This window comes from Balearica regulorum, chromosome 13 (assembly GCF_011004875.1).
Source record: "Balearica regulorum gibbericeps isolate bBalReg1 chromosome 13, bBalReg1.pri, whole genome shotgun sequence".
In the NCBI taxonomy this organism is placed as follows: domain Eukaryota; kingdom Metazoa; phylum Chordata; class Aves; order Gruiformes; family Gruidae; genus Balearica; species Balearica regulorum.
In genome coordinates this window covers 5,272,707-5,285,940 of record NC_046196.1, presented here as the reverse complement: position 1 = coordinate 5,285,940, position 13,234 = coordinate 5,272,707, and the positions used below count along the sequence as shown (strand labels likewise).

At 42.4% G+C, this 13,234-nt stretch overlaps 1 protein-coding gene across 1 annotated transcript; it reads left to right on the top strand.

Annotated features, from left to right (window-relative positions):
- Positions 1 to 777: 777 nt before the first annotated feature.
- On the top strand, positions 778 to 12,661 carry HSD17B2 (hydroxysteroid 17-beta dehydrogenase 2). The gene is made up of 5 exons (XM_010308063.2): positions 778 to 1,452; positions 5,975 to 6,187; positions 6,498 to 6,683; positions 9,528 to 9,665; positions 10,606 to 12,661. Exons 1-5 carry the CDS (start codon positions 1,176 to 1,178, stop codon positions 10,962 to 10,964), a joined length of 1,173 nt encoding a protein of 390 aa, XP_010306365.1. The 5' UTR covers positions 778 to 1,175; the 3' UTR covers positions 10,965 to 12,661.
- Positions 12,662 to 13,234: the final 573 nt, after the last annotated feature.

The window sequence follows — 13,234 nt, the reverse complement described above, 5'->3', positions numbered from 1 at the left end:
AACATTTTCACTGGCTGCAAAAACTTATATTCAACAGATTTGTCATCCCATAAACCCCCCGAAGGAATAATGGAATGGAAATGTGCTAGTGTCTCATGTTAGGTTTGCACGCTGCACTTCGATCTTCCCATGTCTGTCTAAAATAAAATAGGTCAGCACTACATTTTCTTTCGGCAAACCAGCCACATCATGCTAGATGGCTGTGTGATAACTTAGGCTTGTCTCTCAAACCAATTAGCAGGGATTTTTAAACAGGGTTAAATATGCCTAAGTTGTATTTCAATCCTTTTAGCGGGATGGATTTTAAGATTTTCTTATTGTTTAAATAACTTTCGGAGTACACCACAGCAGGTGTTAAATCTCTCAAATACATTTATTTGATTATGGTTTTTTCCCCAACTTGCTGTGGGTGTTGAACGAGTGATTCCTGTCAAAACTAGGGTGGGTGTCGACACTGCAGGTCAGCTGAAGACTCAACCTGAGGTGTGTTAAATGTGTTCACTTACGAAAGTGCCCTTAATGGCACACCAGCAATCACCCCTTCCAGCCTCCCAGCCCCCCTTGAATGTCAGTTAACCATAGGTATTCACGGAATGTGGAGTAGGTAAATAGCCAAAGCTGTGCACTAAAGCAGGGAAGGTCATTTTGGGCTTTTTGTTGAAAGAGGAGAGTGGCCCATGTGTGGTAAAGCCCAGCTAACCACACAGTTTGCGCTACAGAGAGTAAATACCCCTGTCCTGACTCATTCTTGTCACTGCCCATCAAAAATCAGTTCCACTGAAACTATACCTTAAGTTTTTAGGCAAGAAATTCCACCCATTTCCCATGAAGGAAACTGTTCTTTTTTCAGTGTCTAGGAAAATGTACTTTAAACATATAGCAGTTAATTTTTTCCTGAAGCCAGTGCTTGCTACATCATGTCCATTCCCAATCATTATCCAGCCAGCATATTGTTCAGAAGGTGGAGCTGTCAGGCAGAAGGAATAAAAGGTAAGAAAAGGAAGGCTTCTGCTTCTTGCTGATGTCAAGGGTAAGTGAGATTATGTCAAACCTTTAAACAGAGTCCCCTTTCTCTGCCCCACCCCCTGCTCCTATATAACACATGCTGCAGTTAGCAACACCTGCTTTTACCCAGCCAGTGGTGGGGTGTGCGTGCCTGCTTCTTGCCCCTGCTGATGGATGCTCTTGCCGGCAGCCCCCTTGGATGGCTCTGCGTGGGTGTCACCCTGCTTTTTGGGGTGACTGTGCTCCGCACGACCAAGAGGAGCCTGGTGGAGAAAGGAAACGTGCTGCTCTGGAGCCTCCTGCCCGCCTTGCTGGGGCTGCTGTGCGTGGCCATGCTGGGCGCTGGCGGGGGGCTGGTGGTGTTCTGCGCTGTGTGCCTCGTCTCCTCCGTGTACCTGGGCGGCAGGGTGCTGCTGCCCGTGGGCGACAAAGCTGTGCTCATCACAGGTAAGGTGCCGCAGATGTGCTCCGGGAAGCAGAAACTGGTTTTTCTCACAAATGGGCTGGAAAACTTTGTGTCCTCAGGTTAGGTATCTATGAAATGCATGCTCGTAAGGTTTCCTTTTATATTTTTTCTTTTGCTGATTTTGTTTGCTTTGCCAGAGATGTTTTTTCCAGGTAAATAAGTGTTCTGAAATTAAGTAGAAAAGCATCTTAATAGATGCTATTATTTTTTAGTGTCTCATTGAATCTTTACAAGTAGCTTTTTAGACATACTTGTGAAATTAACTGGTGCAAAAAGCATAAGAATACTTACAATGGTCTAATTTTTTAGGAGAGACATTAATTTCTGGAAGCCCTCAGAACACTACATTCATACATTACTTTTGTTTACTTGAATTTATTGCACTGGTTACGGATGTATGGTTATCTTTTGGTGTGCACATTTACGCAGTGCACACTGTGTATATCATGCATATATTTCAAGACACTGGTTTGGTGCCATCTCTTTGAAGCGATGCATGAAATCATTTGGGAGTGAGTAATTTCCTTCAATAGCAGTGAAAGTTCGGAGCTAATGAATTCAGTCTCTATTAACACTCTGATCTACTCAAAACCTACTTTTAGTTTGCAAGGATGGCATTTTTGTAGTTTTATGGCTTTTCTCCTGTTTCTTCTAAAACTTTAAATGTTGTTTATTTGTGTTAATCAAACCTTTAAACCTGAGTGCCTGCCAACTGCTGCTTGCACTATTAACTTGCTCTTTTTTATTTTATTTTTCTATTTCCCTCCTCTGGAAAGCTGAATTGAGTTGCTTTGGTTTATATAGCTATTTCTCGCAGAATTTCATTTTGTTTTATAGGGGCACCTGAAAATAATTTAGATTTGCCTTGCAAGCATTCATATGGGGGTTAAATACAAAAGTTGAGAGAGGACAAGATGAGCAGCAAGTTCTCCCCTGCAGTTTACCTGCCAGCTGGGTTTCTCCCTGCAGGTGTATCAGATGAAGATGGGTTTCAGGCAGGGGGAATAGGGAGCACTCCTTTTCCACCCTGCAGACACAGGGGTTCCTCTTGCACTTGGGCATCTTCTTGCTTTTTTTAAGACTGCAGTTTTTCAGGAAAAAGTACTCTCAGAGCTTACCTGCTCTAGAGGATTTGAATTAGAGCAGTATAGGGGAGTGAAGAACATTTGGGTGTATTCCAGCAAGTGAATGTGCTTTCCTTGTACCTCTGCTGCAACTGCCCTGAAGAAATGCAAGTTTGGACACCTCTGACAGCTGATGCATCTGAGGAGACTCTTGGTTTTTATTTGAATCCAGACTGATATGCAATCAATCAAACCCTCCATCAGCTGATATGAAAGTTTTGGTTGTCACATTTCTTTGTTAAATTGCTCTGATTGTAGTACTCTTCCCTTTACCTAGGGGGTAACTGTAGCATCTGTGTCTGTGTGCAGGTGCAAGGTGCCTTTAAATCAATTTTGGTGTCATTTTCTCCGATTTAGACAAAACCTGGGGCAGGCATTTCAGGGGAAATGGGGTTTATTTTCTTCTTTTTCCTGTGTTTCGGCCCTGCGAGGTTGAGGAATGCTGCTGTGCTCTGGGCAGCTGCCACATATCACTCATGAGATGGCTGCCTTTGGCCAGAGGATGGGGTTGTCTCTGTCCTTCTTTCCTGGGTTTTGTCACATACTGTTCTGGTCCTCTTTGGATGTCCCTTGCAGTGGGGCTGCTGGATGTTGTTTAGGTAAGCAGGCAGTTCACCGGACTACCACAATAAGGGAAAACTGCCCAGCTGTCAAAAAGCTTTTTCATGTGAATAACTGTGGGCATGTGAGCAGTCTGGAAGTCATTGGTGAGCCATTTCTATTGATCCTCTTGCTGAGAGAGAGTGCTTCGGTGTCTTTAAATAGAAGCTCCTGGGCATGTGAACACTTTAGTGTAGTTTGGTAGACCCAATAGCCAGCTTCCCTAAAAATTAAATTACCACAATGATCCGAAGTAGCAGGAATTGTAAAATTCTTGCCTTGGTTATTCTGTGTGCAGTGGGATGAATGTCTCCAGTTAACTTGGTCTGTCTGTTCCTGATGTGTGATGGCATTTCTGATGCTCAGTGAGTCGATGATAAATTCTCAGTAACAATTCAGTTACAGTTAGTAGTGACAGCCTTTCTTATAACAAATCTAATCATTCACAAATTGCTGGTTTTGACATAGAAGCAAGGTATGTGTGTATAACTCTCTATTTCTTCCCTATAGAGACCTACTACTCTTTGAATTTTATAAGTTGAAGGGTAAAGTTTCTCTAGACTTCAATAACAGGTCTGAAATTGAAATCAGACTGGTTTTGTTAAAAGCTGGGGACAAACCCAGCAGCAGGCACAGATAAACACTGCTTCTTATTTCCTTCTTGGGCTTGCTACACCCGTCGCTAGTTGTTGAGCATTCTGCCCTTTCCTAAGTTAAAGCTGCGTTGTAAAACTTTAGTATGTAGCTCTGTGGCTGTGTACTTACTGGGAAGGACAAAAGGGGAAGGACTTGATCCAAAACCAGGGTTTTTCACTAAAAGAAAAAGGAGGAGACACCCCACCCCCAAACCCAGATATCTGTCATGTCTTTGGGATATTTGCAGGCCTCTTCATGTCTCTTTAGGGAATTCCAAGAATGCAGGTTTGTTCTTCTCTTCTTTCTCAGGTCAGGGCTGTGAGAAGCTAAGTGTGATATATGTGGTGCTCTGGTGCATCTTCAACAAACTGCAGACTTCAAAAATGCCAAAATGCATTTTTTTTTTAAAAAAAAAGGATTAAGTAGCGCATGAGTAATTCTTTTCAACATCTTGCAGTGATTGATCCAGGCATTTCGTACGTGTTTCTCTCAAGAAACCTGGAATTAATTTTTTTTTCACCTTTCAGGACTAAAGCCCCAGTTAAAAGACAGAACCTAGAAATGAAGATCTAGCATGAATAAGATGAGTCTCTTTGGTAGTCAAAGTCTATTGACTATGAATTTTGAGTGCAGGAGCAAGCCTGTGAATAACTGTGATAATATCCACCTTGGTGTGCCAAAATCACAGATTAACCCTTTTAAGTTTCTGGTAGGGTTAAGTAGGGAGTATTGCAGCTCTTTCACAAATAATGAAATAATAAAAAAACTGGCAGCCCTTTGCCCTGCATTCAGGTTTCCAGCCCTGCAGGTGGGTTTGGAAGCTGAGCATTTACATAATAAATAGCTGTTGCAGGAGACAGCAAAGTCCTGGGATAGCTCCATGGATCTCAGTGCACAACCAGGAGCTTTCTTTGCTGCAGTTACAGTGGTGGTTGTGGTGCAATATTGTGGGACGTGCTGATGTACCTCTGCTTTACAGTGTAAAAACTGCCTTAATTTCTTAAACTCCTCATTTTCCTCCTGATACTGTCCTTTGCAAAACTCCTGCAGCACACTCCCTATAAACTTCTTCCCTGTCTCTAGCAGAGCCCTGTGTCGCTTCATTGGGAGTCTTGGTGGGCAGATGGGTGAGATGTTTCCTCCCTTGTGAAGATGTTTCTCTGTAGATGGGAAGAATGGAAATTGGAATTAAAAAAAAAAAAAAGACACTGGGAAAGTAAACACTTAAAATTATCTTAAGATAGTGGCAGCAAAATACTGTATCAAAGGGAGAGACTTGTGAATCAATTGAATTATTTGTTAAGTATTCATCATTGTTACCTGGTGGAGAAATTGCACAATCATGATTGCAAAGATCGTTGTTGTGTGTTTGCTTTAATGGTGCTTCCTGCAGTTAGTAGTTCATTGCTTTGCTTTATATGGACAAAGTTTGGGAATAAGCTGAGAGGATAAGAGAAATTCTGATTCAAGTTTGTATGAATTAAATAGCTAGTGCTATTTGGCTTCACCTAAAAATGCCATTCTGAATCTTTCTTAGGGTTTGAAAGCACTGAACTCCTTTGCAGGTAAAGAAACAGTTGATAAGCTTTGGATTGGTGAGAGCCTGTGACAAAAATGTATTTATCAGAAGGATCTGGCTGGTAGATGTTCGAATAAAATAATGTTATTGCTTTGAATTAAGAAATAGAACCCAACAATTTATTCAAATTCCAATGCCCTATAATTGCTTTGTCCATCTGAGATTTCAAATTGAAATATTTTTGTGGTTTTTCTTGGTTTGTTTTTTTTTCATAGATACTTTTGTTATCTGGTTTCAGTCTGAATATTTGTATAACCCCAATATGAGGTTTTATTTCCTCTGTATGTATGAAGTAAGTCTTAGAATCTGTCAGTGGTAGAGCATGAGCTGATGCCATCAGCTCTCAGCAAAGAGGACATGGTCTATCAGTCTTTGTGGAAGGTGCGAAGGTCCAGATCCTCAAACCTGCAGATCTGAACCTTTCTTCCTACTGTCATATGTATTTCAGTGACTTTTTGGTTACATTTGCATGTATTTCCAGTGAGTACCTGTTTTTTTTTACCTCCTCTTTAGATGATGGTTTAGGACAGCCACACTTTTTAGGTGTCTTTTTTATGCTTTCAGGAAGCGACACTGGGATTGGACATGCACTAGCTAAATACCTGGATAACTTAGGTTTTATTGTGTTTGCTGGGGTTTTGAACGAGGATGGACCTGGCGCTGAGGAACTGCGACGCACCTGTTCTCAGAGACTCTCTCTCCTGCAGCTGGATATAACCAATGCCACTCAAGTCAAGGAAGCCTATCTAAAAGTCTCCGAGAAGGTGCAAAATACAGGTATGGCTTTTTTGCCATGATAATGGGTGGACTAACATACCTGCTTACAAGGTGCATCTCTTACTTGTTGGCTGCATCAGGGCTTATGTGTGTAGGTCACTTCCATGCTGCAGTCCGGGCAGTCAGGGTATTTATATTGATGAATCCTGCTTTCTGGGACATATGAAAAATGGTGATGACTGTTCAAGGAGGGGATACTGTGTACCTGTGTCTGCAGATAATCTCAAGGCACCATCCAGCTCATCAGTTTAATCTTTACAGAGTTGATTTCCTGCTGTATAGCAGCCCTGTGCTTTTTCTTTTTCCCCAGGGCTCTGGGGAGTCGTGAACAATGCGGGCATCCTGGGCTTCCCTGCTGATGGCGAGCTGCTCCCCATGAGCGCGTACAGGCAATGCATGGAGGTGAATTTCTTTGGGGCTGTAGAGGTGTCCAAGACTTTCTTGCCATTACTTCGGAAATCCCAGGGGAGGCTGGTTAACATGTCCAGCATGGCAGGTGAGCTGAACTAAAGCACCAAATAAATTTTTGGTGCCACAAGAAAAACGACTAACTTCCTTGGCAAAAGTGCTGAGGAAGGTGTTAGTCAGTCTTGCTTGTCTAGGTCCCCATTCAGTCTAGGGTACTGCTATCTGGGTAATAAGCACAGGTTTTTCTTTTGCTTGGGAAACTATTCCCAGAAACTAGCCCTTGAAGCAGAAGAGTTTAATACAGCTAAAAATATGCTGTTATAGAAAAGACAGTAAAATTTGGATCTTGTGTTATAGATGCTATGAGTGATAGCTTTGTGAGCTTCCAGAAAGATGAGTGGTAAATCACAGACTTTCCAGCAGAAGTCTGTGACCACCTCAGTTTGTGTGTCATTGAACCACATCATGGAGATGCCTCAAAGCTGTCTGTCTTACACAGAAACAGGTTTTCTTCCATTTGGACTAGTTACAGCTAAAGTTTTGGGCGCTTTTTTTTAAGACTTTGAGTTAAAATCGAAGCATAAATATGTTTTGGGTATGTTCATGACATTTGCTATTTGTAACAGTCTATAATAAATATTAGATATTTCAGTTGGGCAGCTCCACCTCTGCGCCCTTGTAGGGCTCGAGCACTATAGTTAGAGTGAGAAAGCACAATGATAAAACACCAGCTGAAGAGACACATTGAATTCTTCAAGAGCAGAAGGCAGTTTTATATTTTTGCTGCATCCTATGGCTCTTTCCAGAGTGCACAGACCTAGAGTGTGGTCTGCTAATAACCTGGGTCCTGAAGAGAGTGTGTTTATATTTCTTTAAAAATATTTTATTTTCTTAAAAATACTTTAGTCTAACATATTAGCAAAATGGTACTTTTTCATTAATAAAATAACTTTAAAAAAATTATTTACAGCATATAATATGCTCTCCAATTTTGTCCCATAAATTGGATCCTGTGCCTACTATATATACACCTTTTATAACATGACCTTCTATTCTAGGAGGACAGCTGAGATGTTAAAATGTAGGAACAGAAATAATACAGTATCTGGTAGCCAACAGCTGAGGACCAAGAATTCTGCTTTGAAAATGAGACCTGCTAGAAGCAGGATGCCATGATGCTGGAAAGTATTTTGGTTTAAGACCTCTTAAGGATTTACCGTATCACCTGCTTCTCAAATCTTCCTTTGCCTTGTCTTCTTGGACCCTTATTTCTGCGCAGTTGGTGCCCACTCGAATCCTGCTGTATTGCCGAGGCGGTCTGTGCAAGCGTTACCTTGCGTTTGTGGCTTGTGTTGAGGATGTGGCCTCAGCCTGGCTTTGACACTGCTGTCTTCTGCTTTCTTTTTTTAATCCCAAGTATGTTTTGTATCCGCATGCCTGCGTGTATGGTTTGTTGCTGACACTTGAAGAAATCATGGCTGAATTATCAGAAGGACTTTTCTGGTGCTGCTCTGCCCACCAGCCCTTGCAAGCACAGAGGACAGACCTCTGTTTTCTGTGAGCACCCAAGTGAAGCTTGCACTTTCGGTGTTTTGGGGCATATGTCTTAATTCTTGGCATGAATCCCTGAGCTGCCTTGCAGGGATAAATGGAGAACTTCCCTGTGCTGAGTCACTTGCCCTTACAGGAGCTGATAATGACCCTGCTTAAACTATAGCTATTCAGAGAGATGTTCTTGCATGTGGGCTGGTTTGGGTAAATAGCTTCCTCTTAACGCAGCGTATGAGCGTCCTTTAAACATTAGCAGAAAAGTTAGCGACGTCTCACTGTGCCAAATCTATTCCTGTCTGTGGAGAGCTAATTTAACTGGACTGGAGGTTAGCCTGACCTCAGAGGGAAGTAGTGTATGATTCAATTGGTTCAAACCAATTAGAGCTCAAACTTATTCAGATGCATACAGAAGAGTAATTAACAGCTAATTGCCCTGACTTCTTCAAAAGAGTGACTCTGTGTAAGAAGCTGCCGTGATACCTTGGTCATAAATGGCACCAGTGGCTTACCTGAAAATTCCCTTGTGGAGAAAGTGGTGGTGGGAGCTGAAGAAGGGGAAGATGCTCAAATGAAAGTGTCTTTGGACTTCTCTAAAGCTGAAGAAGTGACTGCCAGTTTTTGGAACAGAGGAAATATCTGTATTTGGAAGATATTATTTTCTGGAAGCTTTTGTTTTGTAAACATATGGATTTATTTTAAAGTCATGTAAAATACTGACTTTTCTGTCTTTTTCCATCTGAACAAATGCTGCTGGGATTGGAGAAGATTGGATATAACTATAGGCAGGAGATCTGCTTCCATGATGGTTCTTGGAGAGTCCTGTCACCCAGGGGATGTGATTCCTGGTTTGGTTTGTCCACAGAAGTTTTCCCCACTCCTGCACTGTTGTCTCTGGTCTTTTTGAAACTAGCTGGAAGGAACTGGAAGGATAGGTTGGCTTTATAAAGCTAGAATTGAGATTACTTGCCCTGTTGTAACTGTGGTTTATTGTAGGAGCTTGAAATTCGTGTTACAGTGACAAAAAAAGTGGCATTAAGCTATTGCTTCACTATTTATATGAACTAAAACATTATCTGTGTTTCTGAAACCAACAGTTGTAATTTTCAGCAGTTTTTACCCTTAAATGCCATACAGTTTATTTTTTCTGCCATACAAGGTGTCTTATCAGTTGTTACTGAGCATAACTGTTATAAGCGACTGCTAATTTACAACTTTCACTTTTTTTAACCTCCAGAAAGAAATTATTCCCTCCCTGCCTTGTCTTTAACCTCACTGAGAGCCGCATAATTTTGGTTGTGCTATAATCTTCCTTCTAAATCATGAAAATAAAGGCTGGAAAGAGCCACCGTCGAGCTTTATCATGTTTATATTGCTCCTGCAGGAGGCATTCCACTACCAAGGTACGCTGCATATGGTGCATCAAAAGCAGCTCTGTCCATGTTTTCTGGAGTAATGAGGCAAGAGCTTTCCAAATGGGGAATTAAAGTTGCTGCAGTTCATCCATCAGGCTTCCGAACAGGTTGGTATTTGACATTTTGGGTAGTTCTGCCTCGCCTCCTTCCCTGTAGTCCAGCATGCTCAGAGCCCGGAATGATTCTCAGCAGTCGGACTTTTTTCCCATTCTTCATGTCGGTTACGGAAATTAAGATCCACGTTTTTTTGTGAGAGCCGTTCCCTCCAGTTCTGGACACTGCCTCTGCCTTTCGCTTGGGCAGAGGGGAGAGTTCTCTTTGCTTTGAGGCAGGGCAGTGTTCAGGCAATTGGTGCTTTCTCTCTGCTCTAGCTTTGTTGAAGTTAAAAAAAAATAATCGAGCATCGCTTTGTGGTTGATTTGAGTGTTATGTCTTGCTTGTCCTGCATGGGAGCTTCAGGACTCACTGTCAGTCCTACCTTTCTCAATATCGGAGCTCTCTTTATTGAGCTGCTCAGTCTTGCATTGAAGTGTCTGCAGTGATACCCGTCATCGTGCTTACTTGCTGTCAATATTATGCTGTATAATCCTGAGATTTCTTCTCCACTCCTTCCCTCTGCTGTGCTTGTGCTGCTTTCTGTTCCAAATCCTCCCTCCTCTGCTCTGAGCATTTTCTGCAGAGCCCGTCTGGGTTACAGACTCATCTCCTGCTGCACCCTGTGCCCACCTGAGAGCAGGGTGGGTGTCACACCACACCTGAGGACAACATCAAGTCCTACTGCTGCCTACTCAGAAAGTCCTAGTGACTTGCTGGAGACGATTTTATGTTGATGGAAAGCAAAATGGTTCTTTTTCATAAAAACCCACGCCCTTGAATGCCTCCCCTCCTGGGGAGGGATCCTGTGGGGCACTGGGCTCTGACAGTTTAGAACAACTGTGAATCAGGCTGGTGGTGAAGAACAACTTATTGACTATTAATTATAGATAACTTTTTTTTTTCAAATTCAGACCCAAACCCCTTTGCTATGCTGTGATGTTGCCACTGCAGGTATACAAGGCACAGCTGACCTGTGGGATAGGCAAGAAAAGGAGCTGATGGAGAACCTCCCAGCAGACACAACGCAGGACTACGGTGAGGACTACCTCCTGGGGCTGAAGAGCTACCTCCTGCGCATACCCACGTACTGTGATGCCAACCTCTCCCCCGTGCTGAGAGCTATCTTGCACGCTTTGCTGGCCAAGAGACCGCACGGCTTGTACACCCCTGGCAAAGGGTCTTATATGTTCCTCTGCATCTTCTGCTACTTTCCTCTCTGGTTCTATGACTTTTTCCTTAGTAAGATGCTGAGTATAGAGTCTGTCCCAAGGGCGCTGAGAACATCAGAAGCTGAAAGCAAGGATCTTTAAGGTATCCATCAGTGTTTGTCTTGATGAGATAACTGGAAAAAACTCTATTTTAAGATGCTGCTATTTATTTTACTGTCTTTGTTAAATTGCATTTAGACTGCCTTGCAAACAGAGGTAAATCTTTGTGTTAAGGGTAACGTTCAGGAAAAGTGGTAGATAAACAGAAATAGAAGGCTATCCCCAGATGGGACGTTTCTGGAGGAATTTCAATATTTTCCTGATGTCTTATATCCTGCCTTCTGTGTAAGGTATCTCACGAAGTTGTATAGTTCTTGTCTGCTTCAAAAGGCACCACCAACACACAGATGTCTAACCTGGTTTTTAAAACAAAACAAAAAATCCTTGGGAGTCGACAACCTTTTTAAACATCATAAGAAGCTACATATATTCCTATTATTGGAAAGATTTAGAAGAATCTAATGCAAATCTTTCTCACAGCAGTTTCAGCCCAGTACAGGGTTTATTTTGGTTCTCTTGCTGTTGGACCTGAGAAATGCTTGACCATTTTTCTCCAAGTTTTGTGAAGTATAATTGTGATGTTTATAATGGGTCCTTTTTGCTAGACTAAGCAACATAAATTAGTTGGGGGGAAAAATGAATAAAGGCAAATCAAGAGCTTCATGAAGAAGCAAACAATCTCCTTCCTACAGTATTATAAAAAGTAATAGTAAGTATATCAGCTGCTAATTTGATATCACTGTCTCTGTCATTCTGTGCTTTGCCTGTAAATGCTTGTGCTTCTTTAATCATTAGTAAACTCTGATTGCACTTCTGCTTTTGTACAATTCCTTACTCTGTTCTGGGTTTACGAAGAACTTGCAATTTTGCCCATTTCTCCTGACACATTCCTGTTTCTCCCTCTGCGTTTGGAGTTTGTGCTCACTCCTCTAAGATCAGTCAGTCTTCAGGTTGACTTTACTGGAGGGCAGTGCCCATCTTCTAATGGGGTTTGGTTACTCCCCTTGCCTGAATTAATTCCAGGAGTGTGGGGTGCCTCCCTGCCGCTGGTTGTCCCTGTGCCCTACCGTAAACCCCTCACCAACACCGAGAGGTTGGGCAGCACACCTATGTTTTCCTACCCTACCCTCTTTTTGCACTGCCTGTCACATCATCTGGCTTTGAAAGGCTGTGATATTTGGAAAGAAAGCCTCATCCCCCCGCCTCCCCCGAGTTCCCTGGTTTGGTCATCTGTCCTGTGCCTTGCTTTGACAAGATCTCTCTCTTTTCAGATGACAGAAAATTGAAAGTCATTATATCCTGGGCTTTAAATGTAGATGAATTTTTTTTTTTTTTACTGTCCTTTCTGAACAAATTCTATTCTGCTGTTATAATCCTACTCATGTGACGTACACTTGCAGTCAGCTGAAGAAAACCACAATTTAATTTGCATCTGTAGTACTTCTTCCATCGTCTCCTGCATCTTTTACATCAATGCAAGACTCCTGTAAATGTACAGAGGATGCTCAGCAGGTTTGGCCCACTATTTTAATTTGTGCCCCAGTATGGAAATCCTCCTGTCCTGTACATATTGTTGGGATTACTGCTTTTGCTACTGAGGCTTATTTCCTTGTGGGTTTATATCAGTCCCCTGATTACAGACTTCTGCTTTCCCTTGAGAAAGTGTGACCAAAAATGTTTTTCACTCAGAAAATCTGGCACTACTTCAATCTCCCTGCCCATTTCTTCCTTTATCTATTTCCCAAATTTTTTATTTGTCGGCAAAAGTGCATAATAAAAAGATAATATTTAGTAACTGGTATGTTTTGACTCTTTTTCTGTCTCTTCCGACCCTTTGGGCTTTGGAGGACTGGTGCTATGGCCTTTCGCTTCCCTTGTTCCCATAGCAGGAGAACGCCATGGAGGAAGGTGGTGGGGACCTTCTCCAGGGAAAAGGGACAAGATGGCAGTCGGTGCTTTGTTTCGGGCATGGCACGATCCCAAATGGCTCAAAGGCAGCTTGTGAGCTGAAAGGAAGGGCGAGTGCAATGTGGGGCAGAGCCGGGAGCACGCTGGGCGGCAGCCTCGGAATATTGGCTACCTTCAGGGTGAGGGAACTTGCTGCCAGTCAGCCTGTCTCCATCGCCATCTTGGAGGAGGTGGTTGTTTTTCACTTAACACCCAATTTAGTTGGGCTGGAATTTTGCCCTTAGGCGCATTATACAACCAAAATTCCTCTTAGCAGCCAGTTAGCTGCTTTGTGTAGCAATCTTCATAACAATCTTTAATTGTTGCTTTGTTATTTGGCTGTGGTTATAAAATACGATTTTTTT